The sequence below is a fragment of the Trichomycterus rosablanca genome, chromosome 5, assembly GCF_030014385.1.
Source record: "Trichomycterus rosablanca isolate fTriRos1 chromosome 5, fTriRos1.hap1, whole genome shotgun sequence".
NCBI classification, from domain to species: Eukaryota; Metazoa; Chordata; class Actinopteri; order Siluriformes; family Trichomycteridae; genus Trichomycterus; species Trichomycterus rosablanca.
The window spans coordinates 40,697,173-40,713,905 of NC_085992.1; the positions used below are offsets into that span (position 1 = coordinate 40,697,173).

At 41.2% G+C, this 16,733-nt stretch overlaps 1 protein-coding gene across 1 annotated transcript in view; it reads left to right on the forward strand.

Moving 5' to 3' along the window:
• Window positions 1-16,733, forward strand: part of wdfy4 (WDFY family member 4) — a 104,335-nt gene that overhangs the window by 26,340 nt on the left and 61,262 nt on the right. Inside the window, exons 12-24 of the mRNA XM_062996169.1 lie at window positions 4,239-4,822; window positions 5,609-5,699; window positions 6,879-7,093; window positions 10,191-10,294; window positions 10,396-10,630; window positions 11,318-11,394; window positions 13,208-13,426; window positions 13,512-13,690; window positions 14,199-14,430; window positions 14,529-14,677; window positions 15,522-15,633; window positions 15,723-15,913; window positions 16,005-16,157. Of these exons, the coding sequence (XP_062852239.1) occupies window positions 4,239-4,822; window positions 5,609-5,699; window positions 6,879-7,093; window positions 10,191-10,294; window positions 10,396-10,630; window positions 11,318-11,394; window positions 13,208-13,426; window positions 13,512-13,690; window positions 14,199-14,430; window positions 14,529-14,677; window positions 15,522-15,633; window positions 15,723-15,913; window positions 16,005-16,157 (2,541 nt within the window). The remainder of the gene's footprint in view (window positions 1-4,238; window positions 4,823-5,608; window positions 5,700-6,878; window positions 7,094-10,190; window positions 10,295-10,395; window positions 10,631-11,317; window positions 11,395-13,207; window positions 13,427-13,511; window positions 13,691-14,198; window positions 14,431-14,528; window positions 14,678-15,521; window positions 15,634-15,722; window positions 15,914-16,004; window positions 16,158-16,733) is intronic.

Sequence of the window (16,733 nt, forward strand, 5' to 3'; positions counted from 1 at the left end):
ATTCTACAATTACTGACTGTAGTCCATCTGTTTCTATACATACTTTTTGTAGCCTGCTTTCACCCTGTTCTTTAATGGTCAGGACCCCCACAGGACCACCACAGAGCAGGTATTATTTGGGTGGTGGATCTTTCTCAGCACTGCAGTGACACTGACATGGTGGTGGTGTGTTAGTGTGTGTTGTGCTGGTATGAGTGGATAAGACACATCAATGCTGATGGAGTTTTTAAATACCTCACTGTCACTGCTGGACTGAGAATAGTCCACCAACCAAAAATATCCAGCATCCTGTGACCACTGATAAATGTATAGAAGATGACCAACTCAAACAGCAGCAATAGATGAGCGATCATCTCAGACTTTACATCTACAAGGTGGACCAACTAGGTAGGAGTGTCTAATAGAGTGGACAGTGAGTGGACACGGTATTTAAAAACTCCAGCAGCACATGTCAGTGTCACAGCGCATGTAAGTGTCACTGCAGTGCTGAGAATGATCCATCGCCTAAATAATATCTGCTCTATGGTGGTCCTGTGGGGGTCCTGACCATTGAAGAACAGGATGAAAGCAGGCTACAAAAAGTATGTATAGAAACAGATGGACTACAGTCAGTAATTGTAGAACTACAAAGTGCTTCTATATGGTAAGTGGAGCTGATAAAATGGACAGTGAGTGTAGAAACAAGGAGGTGGTTTTAATATTATGGCTGATCTGTGTATAACCAGTTCATGTTAAGTTGCTTAACATGCTTCATGCTACATCATGTATCAGCGGATCTTAAACACACCAAAGTTGTCTTAATAAACTGACCTGGTGAAGATTTAAACCTAAATTTAGGTAATCAAGCTTTTTACCTTTAGAGTGACTTATTTATAATAATTCCCATAGTTTTTTATTCCTAACAATACAGAGGCTACATTTCAAGAATAATAGATTTGGAAAAGATACACATATCTCGCTCTCCGATGAAAAACACGTATCTCCACTTAGCGGTTTCCACTTTTTTACATGAGTTGATTGTGGGTATAAATCTCTGTCTGTCCATAGCAGTGAATATCAAAATGACCAATTAAAAGATGAAAAATCATGCAACCTCCTTAACGAGTATCTCCATTGGCTGCTAGACTTGTCCATCAAAACTGCGTATCTCCTCCTCTTTCCCCTCCGGTACTGTTTGAGAAATGCGTAATGTTTGATCTCTACAGTTTATTCAGGTTATTCAATTGCATGGTTGTAAACATGATTTATATTTGTATATGTAAGTCCATTTTACATATGAAACTGACGGACTGATGACTTGATAAAGATATATTTTTATTTCTGTGCTGAATTGTATCTAAATGTTGTCATCTGTGGTTTGTTTGCACCGTTACTGTCAGGGGAAAAAGTACTTTATTTTTCCTGGAAGGTTAGGTTTTTGGAGATACAGTGTATCACAAAAGTGAGTACACCCCTCACATTTCTGCAAATATTTCATTATATCTTTTCATGGGACAACACTATAGAAATAAAACTTGGATATAACTTAGAGTAGTCAGTGTACAACTTGTATAGCAGTGTAGATTTACTGTCTTCTGAAAATAACTCAACACACAGCCATTAATGTCTAAATAGCTGGCAACATAAGTGAGTACACCCCACAGTGAACATGTACAAATTGTGCCCAAAGTGTCAATATTTTGTGTGACCACCATTATTTTCCAGCACTGCCTTAACCCTCCTGGGCATGGAATTCACCAGAGCTACACAGGTTGCTACTGGAATCCTCTTCCACTCCTCCGTGATGACATCACGGAGCTGGTGGATGTTAGACACCTTGAACTCCTCCACCTTCCACTTGAGGATGCGCCACAGGTGCTCAATTGGGTTTAGTCCATCACCTTTACCTTCAGCTTCCTCAGCAAGGCAGTTGTCATCTTGGAGGTTGTGTTTGGGGTCGTTGTCCTGTTGGAAAACTGCCATGAGGCCCAGTTTTCGAAGGGAGGGGATCATGCTCTGTTTCAGAATGTCACAGTACATGTTGAAATTCATGTTTCCCTCAATGAACTGCAGCTCCCCAGTGCCAGCAACACTCATGCAGCCCAAGACCATGATGCTACCACCACCATGCTTGACTGTAGGCAAGATACAGTTGTCTTGGTACTTCTCACCAGGGCGCCGCCACACATGCTGGACACCATCTGAGCCAAACAAGTTTATCTTGGTCTCGTCAGACCACAGGGCATTCCAGTAATCCATGTTCTTGGACTGCTTGTCTTCAGCAAACTGTTTGCTGGCTTTCTTGTGCGTCAGCTTCCTTCTGGGATGACGACCATGCAGACCGAGTTGATGCAGTGTGCGGCGTATGGTCTGAGCACTGACAGGCTGACCTCCCACGTCTTCAACCTCTGCAGCAATGCTGGCAGCACTCATGTGTCTATTTTTTAAAGCCAACCTCTGGATATGACGCCGAACACGTGGACTCAACTTCTTTGGTCGACCCTGACGAAGCCTGTTCCGAGTGGAACCTGTCCTGGAAAACCGCTGTATGACCTTGGCCACCATGCTGTAGCTCAGTTTCAGGGTGTTAGCAATCTTCTTATAGCCCAGGCCATCTTTGTGGAGTGCAACAATTCTATTTCTCACATCCTCAGAGAGTTCTTTGCCATGAGGTGCCATGTTGAATATCCAGTGGCCAGTATGAGAGAATTGTACCCAAAACACCAAATTTAACAGCCCTGCTCCCCATTTACACCTGGGACCTTGACACATGACACCAGGGAGGGACAACGACACATTTGGGCACAATTTGGACATATTCACTGTGGGGTGTACTCACTTATGTTGCCAGCTATTTAGACATTAATGGCTGTGTGTTGAGTTATTTTCAGAAGACAGTAAATCTACACTGCTATACAAGCTGTACACTGACTACTCTAAGTTATATCCAAGTTTCATGTCTATAGTGTTGTCCCATGAAAAGATATAATGAAACATTTGCAGAAATGTGAGGGGTGTACTCACTTTTGTGATACACTGTACATGTTTTTCATCGGACAGCAACGATATGCTTTTGGGTATTGTTTCAAATGTCATATTCTTATTATATTATAAGTTTTACCAAGGCGAATGTGTTGTAACAATGTTTTAAATTAATGTATTTTTTGAATGGTAAAGCAAATAGTTAATTTTATTCATTTTATTCTATTGATACAGTATATTGAAAAAAGTGGGTATATACATTATATAGTTGCAATCGTGATACAAAAGATGATCAAGCAGCATTCTAGAGTAGCAGGATATTTTGTTAATACTGTCATGTCACAATTACTCAACTCTAGATGTTGTTTGTTTGTTTATTAGGATTTTAACCTCATGTTTTACACTTTGGGTACATTCATGACAGGAATGGTAGTTACTCATTACACAAGATTCATCAGTTCACAAGGTTATATCAAACACAGTCATGGACAATTTTGTATCTCCAGTTCACCTCACTTGCATGTCTTTGGACTGTGGGAGGAAACCGGAGCACATTAAGGACAACTCCTAGAGAATATTGCTCTAATAATACTGATCCTAAAACTGCTAGTTTGTATGACCTTAAGTTGGGCTACAACATGATTAAAGTAATGGGAATTGATACCAACCCTAAATTGCTTCAGCTGTGATGTGTTATATAAACACCATCACAGAACCATATAAACACCATGTGCTCAAGGTATAGCACAGTCATAGTAAACACTAAGAACAAAAAGCTGAGAGAGGAGATTATTTCATTGCACCTTGAACATTCCTATAGACACCATTGGGAGTATTGTCTGGAGGTTCCAAACTTGCATTTTATTAACAAGACATTTGGTCCAGAGGCCTTAGAAATCTCAAAGCCCCTTTTGTTACTGCAAAAGACTTATAGGATGACCTGATAAACTCTAGGGCAAATGTGTCAGTGGCAACCATAATAAGATCATCTAACAACCAAAGCTGTTTAGTGGGGCTCTGTGCAGGCCACTGGGGATTCTTTAAAACTTAGATTCATGCCTTTATAGAACTTGCTTTGTGCACAGGGGCATGGTAATGCTGGAAGAGGAAAGGGCCTTCCATCAACTGTTGCTGCAAAGTTGGAAGCATATGATTTCCTTTACATGTGTTAGCAATTGTTGTGTCTGATACACTTGAATTTAACAATGTGTCCATATGGTGTAAATCCATATGCATATTTTATCTAACTGATATTCATGTATCTCTTCTACCTGCAGTCCATCCTAAAAGTGCTTGACAGCATCCTGAACAGCTGGAATGCCTTTCGGACAGCTGGCGGATTCACTGGTCTCCTGTCCATGCTGGTGGACATGGAGGGTTCCCTGCTGGAGAAGCCGCTGGGAGTGTGGGGCTCTCTCAGTCACCACAGCCTGATGGAGCTTCTGTTACTCGCGCTGAACACCATGGCCTTGGCTGTGCACCTATATCCGGTTAATGCTCACTTCTTCTACACCACCGGTCACTATGAGAGGCTGGCTGAAGCTCTGCAGCACCTGGGCTGCTTCCCTGGTGGAGCTGTTGTGGATTTAGACGCTAAAGTAAGCTGTAGGAGCTTTCAGAACTTTGTAGAGTTGACTGAGAAGACAAGTCCGCCTCTTCCTGCCCCACTGCAGGACTGTGTAAAATTGCTAAATTTCCTGGAGCGGTTTGGTACTGGGATTAGCATGGGCGTAGACCTTTGTGCTCATCTGAAAGACCCTGTGGGGGTTGAGGAGAATCAAAGGGCAGGGAAGGATGATTTCCAAGGATTGGCCAGAAAAGCATCTCTCAGTGTCTCGAGTGTCTCTACAGAGTCTGAAAGGTAAGGGATTATTGAGTGTGTGCATTATGGGATTAACAGTTTCTCAGTTATTGAACTAAGGGAATTGTGGGTTTGCTGATTTAAATCCCAGACCGAGTGCCATATTGTAGTGTAGTACCAGATTGCTAATTGCTAATACCAGTTAATGAGTCCTTTGTATTGTGATATGATAGCATAGTCCTTTAGCATGGTGTTTTTGCTTTTACTTTTCCTCCTCCATCACAGCTGTTTTCAAAAAGCAGTAACTTTCCCAATATTTTGGGTTTGTACGCTGATCAGCCATAACATTAAAACCACCTCCTTGTTTCTACACTCACTGTCCATTTTATCAGCTCCACTTACCATATAGAAGCACTTTGTAGTTCTACAATTGCTGACTGTAGTCCATCTGTTTATCTACATACTTTTTGTAGCCTGCTTTCACCCTGTTCTTCAGTGGTCAGGACCCCAACAGAACCACCACAGAGCAGGTATTATTTAGGTGGTGGTGTGTTAGTGTGTGTTGTGCTGGTATGAGTGGATCAGACCGTGTCCACTTACTGTTAGCAATGGGTGTGGCTAAAACACCTGAACTTTGTCATTAGAAAGAATGTCCACATACCTTTGACCATAATGTGTATAAGAATTTTATTTTTAATAACTATGTCCAATTATTTTATATAACAATCATGTAATTTGAGTATGTTTTTGGATACTGTACCTACATTAGTCTTTAATACATTTAATAGAATAAATTGTATCTTTTACCATCAGTGTAAGAATGATAAGCAATGTATTTCTGATCAGGTTTTCCTGTGATCATGCCATACTTCACCCTGGAGCAATAAAAGTCATCATGACGCTATTACCTCATATCTACTGCCCAAGTAACCCCCAGGTTAGTACAGCATAATTGTTGTTATTTTTACTGATGAGCCAAAACATTATTACCACCCTTAACATGCTAATACAAACTCATGAAACTCAACTGTACATGTCATGGTCAAAAATATATTACATATTGGGCTGATGGTTGTTATTTCTAGTACATGTGTTGAATGCAGCAGATATGGCGAGGCATAAAGACCTGAGAAACCAGACCTTTGGGTCAGAGTACCTTTAAAACAGCAAGTGTTTCTTACAGGCAGCCATGACAAGTACCTACTGGCAGTGGTCCAACTAGGGACAAACCACAAACCGCTGAGAGGATGTTGAGCAGCCTAGAGTTATTGATGCCATAGGACCTGTTGCACCTTGTGTGGACCAACAGAAGAGCTGCTGTAACTCGTACTACAGATAATTTCACTACTGGTGATGGGGGAAACATTCCCAACACAGTGCATTGTAGCCTTCTGTGTATGGTGCTGTATCATAGACCAGTCAAAGTGCCCATGCTAAGCCCTGTCCACCATTTACAATGGCCAATGAAGCAATGAAAGCAGGCCCCCTTGCTCGAGGAATCGTGTTGTTTTAGTTTTATTATGTGGATGACCAGGCGCATGTTCAGAGTGGGAATGAGAGGGATTTATGACTGTGGTGAAAGAGGACATGCAGGTGGTTTGTGTGACTGAAGAAAATGTTCAGGACAGGGCAAAATGGAGACAAATGATACGCTGTGGTGACCCCTAATGAGAGCAGCTAAAAGATGAAGATGTATATAGCCAGGCACGTGTGTGTCATGTAGGAAGAGATGGCATCAGAATATACTGTAGGATGAACCACCTCACAATTTAAAGTAGTTTATTAGTATAGCACTTTTTACAATGGACATTGTCTCAAAGCAACTTTACAGAATCCAGGACCGACAGACCAAAAACCCCTGTTGAGCAAGCAGAGGGCGACAGTGGCAAGGAAAAACTCCCTTAAAATTACAAAAAAAAAAACTTCAGAGGAACCAGACTCAGCAGGAACCCCCATCCTCCTTGGGTGGTAACAGTGGTATCTATGGTCTGGTGGATTCCATGCCTTGAGCTGTATTGACAGTGTATTAGCCGAATGGTCCTGATGTTTTGGCTCATTGGTGTAGTAAAGTAGAATAAAATGCCTCATCAGTGTGTTTCTGCTTTTTGCTCTACAGCTGTCTGCTGAGCTTCAGTTAGCTGTGGCTCATCATGTGCAGTCTTTGGTGAAGTCCGAGAGGAACAGGCAGATCATGTGCGAGTCCGGCCTGTTGGAAACTCTGTTGACTCACTGCAGGGAGATCCTCCGCAACACCACACACTCACTGCACCTGCCTGTGGTGCGCATACTGGAAAAACTGGCCTCCCAGTCTATAGATCACAAGTCGCTCAGGTTGGTTGTGCTCATTTACAATCTGCAGAGAATCTAAATAGTTAAATGCTCTGTTATTCTTTAGTGTTGGATTATGTCTTCAATTAAATTGACACACAGCAACACAAGTTTTAGGAAGCTGGGTTCGATCCTTGACCCTGGCCACTGGCTGTGGGGAGTTGTGCATACATTTTCTGAGTTTAAATTTCCTCTGGGTACTCCAGTTTCCTTCCATCCCGAAATAAAGTGGAGGAGTGTGTGTTCCTGTAATGGATTTGTACCCTATCCCTAACAAGCCTACCTGCCATGGTGATCAGCGGTGAGACTTGGTTACAGAATCATGTCCTTCTGCCTTGCCAAATATGGCCAGCAGAAAAAGCATGGAGGCACAGATAATTGATGTCTCTCCAGTTGGATGTGTTTCTATGTATCACAGTTTTTACCTGAAAGATTTGCCTGCGCTTTTGTTGGGAAACCTATCTTTCTCTAGAACCCATGATGCCGGGCTTGGCTCAGTTGTCTTACTGAACTTGTGTTGGTTCCCAAAAAGAGCCAAAAGTTGTTGTCCCAACCTTTTTTAGGTGTCATTCTTTTTTAGAGCGGGTTCCATATTTAGACCCATGCTGGGTGCAGGCTGTGCCAGTTGGTGGGTGGATGGCGCTCGAGGATTGCCTTCCCTGGCTTGTTCTGAGTTTCCTTCTTTTGATCTTTTTCCAAGAGCTGTGTTGTCACAGGCGCTCTGAACAGCTTGCCATATTATTACAGCTTATGTGCTAGCCCTTTCCTATCCCCTTTGTCCATTGCGAGCTGCAGATGTCTTTCATTTATTTCTTTTGTTTCCATTATTTCTGTCTCTGCTTTAATTTTCCCATTACAATTTTTGTTTATATGCTTTTTAGCAACAGGATTGTTCCACCTTGGTTAAGCATCCTGCAAATTGGGTTTATTTTTAGTTTTGCAGATGCAAGGCTACACCTGGTGCCTCAATCCAGGGTTACAAGGGTGTGTTTTTTGCCCTGCACCCAGTGTTTCTGGGTTCTGTGTTGAGCAATAAAATAAAATCATGGTTCATAAGTCATAGTAATATTATGTGATAGTTATTAAGGCCACACTGATAATAATTTTTATGGGTAGAGTTTCACATCTGTCAAACAATTGACCTCTAAAGAACGTTTAATTAGCCTCCAACAAACAAAATATCAAACATTAGTGATTTATCAATACAGATACACTTAGCTGGCCGGAATAGTTGAGATTAACAAATGTAAACATGCACAAGTAAAATGTATTCTATTTTGATTTAAAATGTATTCTATTATTCTATTTGGCAATTGTCGGACTCATAACTAATGACAAGGACAGCGAGTACAGAGAACTGATTAAGGACTTTGTAGACTGGTGTCTGCAGAACCACCTCCAGATAAAAGCAGGGAAGACCAAAGAACTGGTGGTGAATTTCCGTAGGTGCAGACCAGTGGCGGCTGCTGGTCTTTCAAAGAGTGGAAGCTCATTGTCGGCTTACATCATAAAATTTGTCAATTTATTTATACATAAATTCTGCCCTCTGTTCCTTTTCAAGAAAATGGCCTGTGATTCTATCGTACCAAGTAGGCGTCTTTTCCAGGGACTTGACCAGTGTCCTGAAACAAATACTATGAGTGTGTTTTATTTACACAATGAACAATGGAAATGGTCAAGTAATTTCACCAAGCAAATATCAAGAAATGGGTTGCAGTTTGTCTTTCGACTTCACTCGCAAAATCCGTGATGGGACTGAAGCTCCCAGTGATTAAGTGAGGTGTAGATCTCAAAATAGCTGTCAATCAAAACGGGATTCAGCCTTTCGACTGATCCTCCAATCATCTTGCAGAAGCTCCGCGTCCAGACCCGCCCACAGCTCCATTTACCCCCAGAGACGCTCAGCGTCCGGGGGCGGGACAAAATCGTGGCATTTACCCAATGACCGGCGAGTTTCGAAGCAATGAAAAAAAACGTTCCATGCAGTCCCATTGAAGTGAATAGACGCTCAGCTTCTACGGGCAAATGCATTGACGCTACGGGAGTTAACAAAATCGAGTCAGTCGATTTGTGATAAGTAGCTAATTCTGAACGAACTCGTCTTCGAGATGAACGTGTTCTAACGCATTTGTAGTCAATGAAATGTTAACACAACTGTACATATTTGACCATTTAATTTTAGGGGAAGCTGAGCTTCCCTTGCAGTCTTAGAGAAATCGCCACTGGTGCAAACACCCCCTGCCACCAGTGAACATCCAAGGAATGGACATTGAGAGAGTGGACTCTTATAAGTACCTGGGTGTTCACCTCAACAACAAAGTGGACTGGTCAGTTAACACTACTGCACTTTATATTAAAGGTCAGAGCAGACTCTACCTACATAGGAGACTGCGGTCATTTGCAGGGGGCACTCCTGAGGACTTTCTTTGACACAGTGGTGGCATCAGCTATCTTTTATGAAGTGGTATGCTGGGGCAGCAGCATCTCTACAGCAGACAGGAAGAGACTAGACAAACTCATTAAGAGGGCCGGCTCTGTCCTGGAAAGCCCCTTAGACCCAGTGCAGGTGGTGGGAGACAGGAGGATGTTAGCCAAGCTGGCATCCATCCTGGAGAATGACTCCCACCCCATGCATGAAACTCTGGCAGCACTGGGTAGCTCCTTCAGTGACAGGCTGCTTCACCCCAAATGTGTGAAGGAGCGGTATCGCAGGTCCTTCCTTCCTGCTGCTGTTAGATTATACAACCAGCACTGCTCCAGACAGATCGCATACACACTCACTTTAAACTAATCATAACAATGTGCAACATTTTTCATTTTTAACATGTGCAATTTTAGAGTTAATGTGCAATTATTTGTAAATATTTTTTTCCAGAGTTTGACTTTTCTTATTGATAATTGTCTATATTGTATACATTGAACTGGTAATTTGTCTATTTTTTGTACTGAGTCCCTTGCTATCCCTTTGCTGCTGCAACACTGTGAATTCCCCCTCTGTGGGACTAGTAAAGAATGATCTTATCTTATATTATCTTATTTTATTAAACAAATATGCATTCAGTATATCCGTATTTTCTGTAGCATCTGCATTTCCTTTCAGACGGTTCCTGTCCTTAGAAGAACCTCCTACATCTAGTACTGAGCCATGTTTTCCTTCGTCAGTTTTAGAGCATGACCCTCCACCTCAAAGTCCTCTCATTAATGGTACACAATATTATAGTCCTTCCTTATTTCCTTAGTCACTACCCTTTCTTCTATTTTACACATCATGACTGGTTTAATTTGCTTATTCTTGGTCATTTAAGGGCACTGTACTGACCCCTGCACTAGAAATGGTGGAGAGACAGTCAAGAAAGGTTCCAAGAAGACACTAAAAAGAAGTTTTAGCTTGCTGAACACGTCATCAGATAGTAGGATACCTGTTCCTCTTCACCAGATCATCAGCCTTGTTTCAATGACTACGCCACGCAGCTTTCGACCACACAAAATCTCAGCTTCTCCATCTTTTGTGGAGTTTGACATGACTGACAGTGGATTCGGGTGAGTTTAAGCAGCCTTCTATGGCGATCAAAATTGTATCTATCTAGTAGTAATTATTTAAACCAGCCTCTACATACCGACCAGGCATAGCATTATGACCACTGACAGGTGAAGTGAATAACACTGATTATCTCTTCATCACAGCACCTGTTAGTGGGTGGGATATATTAGCAGCAAGTGAACATTTTATCCTCAAAGTTGATGTGTTAGAAGCAGGAAAAATGGGCGAGCGTAAGGATTTAAGCAAGTTTGACAAGGGCCAAATTGTGATGGCTAGTCGACTAGGTCAGAGCATCTCCAAAACTGCAGCTCTTGTGGGGTGTTCTCGGTCTGCAGTGGTCAGTATCTATCAAAAGTGGTCCAAGGAAGGAACAGTCGTAAACTGGTGACAGGGTCATGGGCGACAAAGGCTCATTGATGTACGTGGGGAGCGAAGGCTGGCCCGTGTGGTCCAGTCCAACAGACGAGCTACTGTAGCTCAAATTCCTGAAGAAGTTAATGCTGGTTCTGATAGAAAGGTGTCAGAATACACTGTGCATCATAGTTTGTTGCACATGGAGCTGCATAGCCGCAGACCAGTTAGTTAGAATGGTGGTCATAATGTTATGCCTGATCGGTGTATATAAAATGCATTTGCTCACATTTAATTTTAATATCAGGTAATAGTAAATATTATTTTACTTTCAGGTGTCTGTTTATACCATCTCTCGCCTCTGTAAAAGGTGTAAATGCAGACTCCATTTTTACAGGAGGCATTGGTGGGGGTAAGAATTTGTATATTTCGTTGCTAGTGCATACCCTAATTGCTGTTGTCTAATTACCCGATGTCATTATTATTCTTTCAGTTATTTATTACCCCCCCTCCCAACTAGTTGCATCAAATTTCTTCTGATTACAGCCTTTCCCCTGCTGCTGCAGCCCCCATTCCTGACTGAGAAGGGGCCGCAGACAGCCACCTATTGCTTTTTTTTACCTTTTCACCAATTGCGGGGTCTCACAGAGTGCAGTATCAGGCACAGAGAGACACAGGTGCGGGTGCCTCAGCCAGCCAACAGAGGACATTCCATTGATTTTAGACAGTGTAGAGTACATATTTACACAAAAAGCCCCACAGCCTTCAGTCTGAAACTATCCAAAGTAAAATGACAATGTTTGTTTACACTTGTATGAGAAATGGCAGTTTTAGTCGTTGCATCTGCTATTAAATGATTTATTGATTTATTATTGATTAACTGATTTATGGCTAGAGGATTAGAACACATACCCTTTTTCAATCCATAAATGTATTGTGGGATTTAGTAAAATATGACAAAATCTGCTGAATGAAACATACACCGATCAGTCGTAACATTAAAACTACCTCCTTGTTTCTACACTCACTGTCCATATTATCAGCTCCACTTACCATATAGAAGCACTTTGTAGTTCTACAATTACTGGCTGTAGTCCATCTGTTTCTCTGCATGCTTTGTTAGCCCCCTTTCATGATGTTCTTCAATGGTCAGGACCCTCGCAGGACCACTACAGAGTAGGTATTATTTGGGTGGTAGATCACTCTCAGCACTGCAGTGACACTGACATGGTGTCAGTGGTGTGTTAGTGTGTGTTGTGCTGGTATGAGTGGACAAGACACAGTAGCGCTGATGGAGTTTTTAAACACCTCACTGTCACTGCTGGACTGAGAATAGTCCACCAACCAAAAATATCCAGCCAACAGCGCCCCTTAGGCAGCGTCCTGTGACCACTGATGAAGGTCTAGAAGACGACGAACTCAAACAGCAGCAATAGATGAGCGATCGTGTCTGACTTTACATCTACAAGGTGGACCAACTAGGTAGGAGTGTCTAATAAAGTGAACAGTGAGTAAAAATGGTATTTAAAAACTCCATCAGCGCTGCTGTGTCTGATCCACTCATACCAGCACAACACACACTAACACACCACCACCATGTCATTGTCACTGCAGTGCTGAGAATGACCCACCACACAAATAATACCTGCTCTTTGGTGGTCCTGTGGTGGTCCTGACCATTGAAGAACAGGGTGAAAGCAGGCTAAAAAAGTATGTAGAGAAACAGATGGACTACAGTCAGTAATTGTGGAACTACAAAGTACTTTTATATGGTAAGTGGAGCTGATAAAATAGACAGTGAGTGTAGAAACAAGGAGGAGGGTTTAATGTTATGGCTGATCAGTGTATTTATACTGTAAAGTAATTTACCTTTGTGGCATACCCTAGTTTCTTGTTGATGATTATGGATGACTATAGGTAGTGACTTTTCTGTGACCATACAAACTGGGTTAGATTTGCATGTACAGTATTTTTATGGCAAATGACTTACACTTGTGAGCAATAAGGAGATAGGGTTCATGCTTAGGTGCCCAGCAGTGGCAACATGGCAACCTGAGCTACCACAGCTTATATATAAAATAATTCAAACCTATGCTTTATTAGGCTAAGAACAGACAGAGCAGATCATCAGTATGTAGGTTTGTTTCAGTATGTTTCAGACCTGAACTGGCTGTGCAGTGCTTTTTCAGATTTACTTCATGGCTGCTTGTGTCTTTACTTTTCAGACTGTCGTGGTTTTCCTCCCTTGGCCGGTCTGTCTTTCTCCTGCTGGTTTTTAATCAGCAGGTTCAGCTCAGCCTGTGATTCACATCCGGTGCGTTTGCTGACAGTAGTTCGCCACATGTCCCGCGCTGAGCAGCACTTTAGTTGCCTGTCCATGAATATTTCTTCATCTGATGGCTGCTTGGTGATCTCCACTGAGGAAGAGGCCTACCAGTTCATAGGTGACCAATTCTTCTTCTATTGATGGTGAACCAGCCCTTCCCTATGTCAGATTAAATTGTAATGGTTATTGTGTTCGGTTTACAGATATGATGGAGCCGATGTCACAGACTCCAACATCTCTGCCATCTACAGTTCGTTTTAATTGCTCCAAGCAGCTGATGCCAGGTTTATGGCATCATCTTGTTGTTACCATGGCCAAAGATATCAAGAAGAGCTGCAAAGTGACAGCTTATCTGAATCAAGAGGTCATTGGATCAGTAAAGGTCTGTTTTCCCTAGTAATGTATTCGCATTATTATTTTTTACACCTACAAAAAAGTATAATACCACAAATAAAAATTCTTCAGTTGGAAACATTTACATAATTTTAGAACTTCTTATTATTCAGTGTTAGTATGTTTCCCCTTTTCTGTAATTACAGTTTAAATAAGTTAAAATAAGTTCAAGTTTGTGCAATGTTTTATGATTCATGTTCTTCCAGCACGATTTTAAAAAATTTTCCCCACCTGCCTCCTTAAATGCTTGATGGGTCTTAAAGGGTCCCAGGGATGGGACATAAGACTGACTGTGGAGGGAAGTTCATGACAGTTAGCACTTGATCTTTTTGGTATTCAAGTCATTGTTGCAAAGCTATTAGGTTTGAGATTTGCAATGAGGTCCATTTTGTGAATTTAAAATAAATACAAATAGAAGCATTTGTAAAAGTGATTTTTTTACCCTGACTGTGTGTAGCATTACTGTACATCTCAACATGTGTTCCTTTCTCCAACAGATGCGCTACATTCAGCCATTTCCTGGTCCGAGCAATGCAATGGATGCATCGGCGGTTATTGACGTCTGTGGGATTATTGGAACTCCGCCTATATGGAAACAGCATGCAGCTCTGATCTGGCAGGTCGGTCCGACCTACCTATTTGAGGAAGTCCTGAGTTCTGATTCTGTAGAGATCATGTACGCACAGGGCACCAGGTACCTGGGCAGTTACCTCGCTCTGAATACTCAAGGTGTGCAAGGGATGCTTTTTCCTTATAAAGTGCTAGTACATCCTTTATTAATCATGTAATAGCAGTTTTGGTCTTGATTTTTTTGTCCTTTATTTTAGACAGTGACAAACCAGAGTGTTTTCCAGTGAAGTTAGTTTCTCCAGAGAGGATCTCCTTTGGCATGAATCCAGCAGTGTCCACTGTCACTACTGTGTCAGATATCAGAGACCAGTATAATGAGGTGGACAGCCGTCTCATTGCTAAAGAGGTGCCAAAATTTTATTTTATTTTGAAGTTTTATTAATGACCATCGGCAGTAGGCGGGTCAGTGTAAAATAAGAGACAATGTTGTTTCTGCAAAAATCTATTTAGAAATTTAATATTTCTATATAATATAAATATAATAAAGTCTTTTTTTAAATAATTAACCTGGTTTAAAGTGAGTTTAAAATGTTTAGTAGTCTAATTTGTAAAAATGTTCATGGTAAAACCAGTTTATATGCTAAATGCAAATGTTTGAAGACCATGACTTTTTATACAACCCCAATTTACAAACAGATTTTTATATAAATCTATATAAAATATATTTCACTGCAGACAGTATCCATACATTCATACTTTCTTAAATGTCATGAGGTTTTCAAAATAACAATGAAAAAGTTTTATTATTAATATAAATCTGTATTTGCATGGTCAAACACTTGAACCACTTGATTTAGTAATGAATACAAGTATTAGGTGTGACAGGTCGATTACGAGTCCCACCAAACGACTCAGTGATTCATTCACCGAATCGCTGAGTCGTCTGGCGGGACTCGTAGTAATAGTAAGGAGTTGAATGACTCGGATCACAGATGCGGGTAACCGCTTAGATTATCTTTATTTTTAGTCTGACGACACAGATCATGCGTAGGAACACAAATCATAACCTGTCCCAGAAATCTGTAATTTCACCTTTCTTTTGTTTTGCAAAACCTGCCAGGAAATATCTAGGATACAAAAAAATGTCAGTATAATGTCAGCAAAGATTATTAAAATAGTCCCATACAGAAAATATAAATCACCATATAATTCATAATACTTTATTACTAGTAAACTGTATTTATTTATAGATGGGCATTACATCACGGGATAACTCCACTCCTGTGTTTCTGGCTCGGAATATTTGTCAGCACCTTAGTGGAACTGCTAGATCAATAGGGGCTGCCTTGATTGGTCATTTTGGTAAGAATGTATATTTTTCAAGTATTAAAAAATGAATGTTCATATTTGCTTGTCAATGACACTGAGCTTTTTGGTCATTCTGCTTGTAGGAGTAAGAACGTTCACGCCCAACAGTGCAGCCAGTAGTGCCCAGTACATTGGAGGACCTGCCGTTATTCTTAGCCTGATTGCAATGGCTTCAGATGACGGTTCCTTGTATGCGTCTGTCAAAGTTCTTCTATCTGTATTAGAAACAAATCCAGTCATAAAAAAAGAGATGAAACGCATTCATGGCTATAAGGTATGGTGCTGATCTTCCCTACAATAAGGCAGAATAAGGCACAGGTACACTGATCATTTTTTTGTAAAAAGTCATGTTTGTCTTTCTGCAGCTCTTTGCCTTCCTTCTGAAGATGAAGGCTCACCTAATTAGCAGCAGGACTTTCCAGATGATTTTGGCCATTGTAGGGGCAGTGGAGCTGGGGACAGGCTGTGTTTATGTTCAAGACCTCACTGCCCTTGAAGCCATCCTCTGTAACTTTGAGGTGTTTTTTTTTTTCTTTTCTAATTTCTATGTAAATAATGTGTTTTGTACCTTTATGCATAAATATTTTTCTTAAAGGTCTTTTTTGATAAAGATATGGCCAATAATGTTAACCGCAAAGAAAATCTATATAAAAGCCGCTCAGGTGGCGCAGCGGTAAAATACGCTAGCACAGCAGAGCTGGGATTTCAAATACATCATATCGAATCTCAGCTCTGTCATCCAGCTGGGCTGGGCGGCTACATGAACAACGTTTCGCTGTTGTTCATACAGTGTTAGGGAGCCGGATGCACAGGGATGCATGGCGTCTGCACAGGGTCGAGGAATAATGCTGATCAGGGTGTGACTCTCCGTGCACAGGGCTGATTCGCATATGAACTCGGCTGTTGCAGATGAAAAAATGCAGTTAGCTACTGCTCACGTATCGGAGGGGACGTGTGTCAGTTCACTCTACTCAATCAGGGGCAGCGGTTACAGAAATTATTATTATTACAGAAAATACATTTTTTTAAAATCTACATAAATTAGACTAATTATATATTTGATTCTATTAAAGGTCCTTCTTGACTTTTTACCT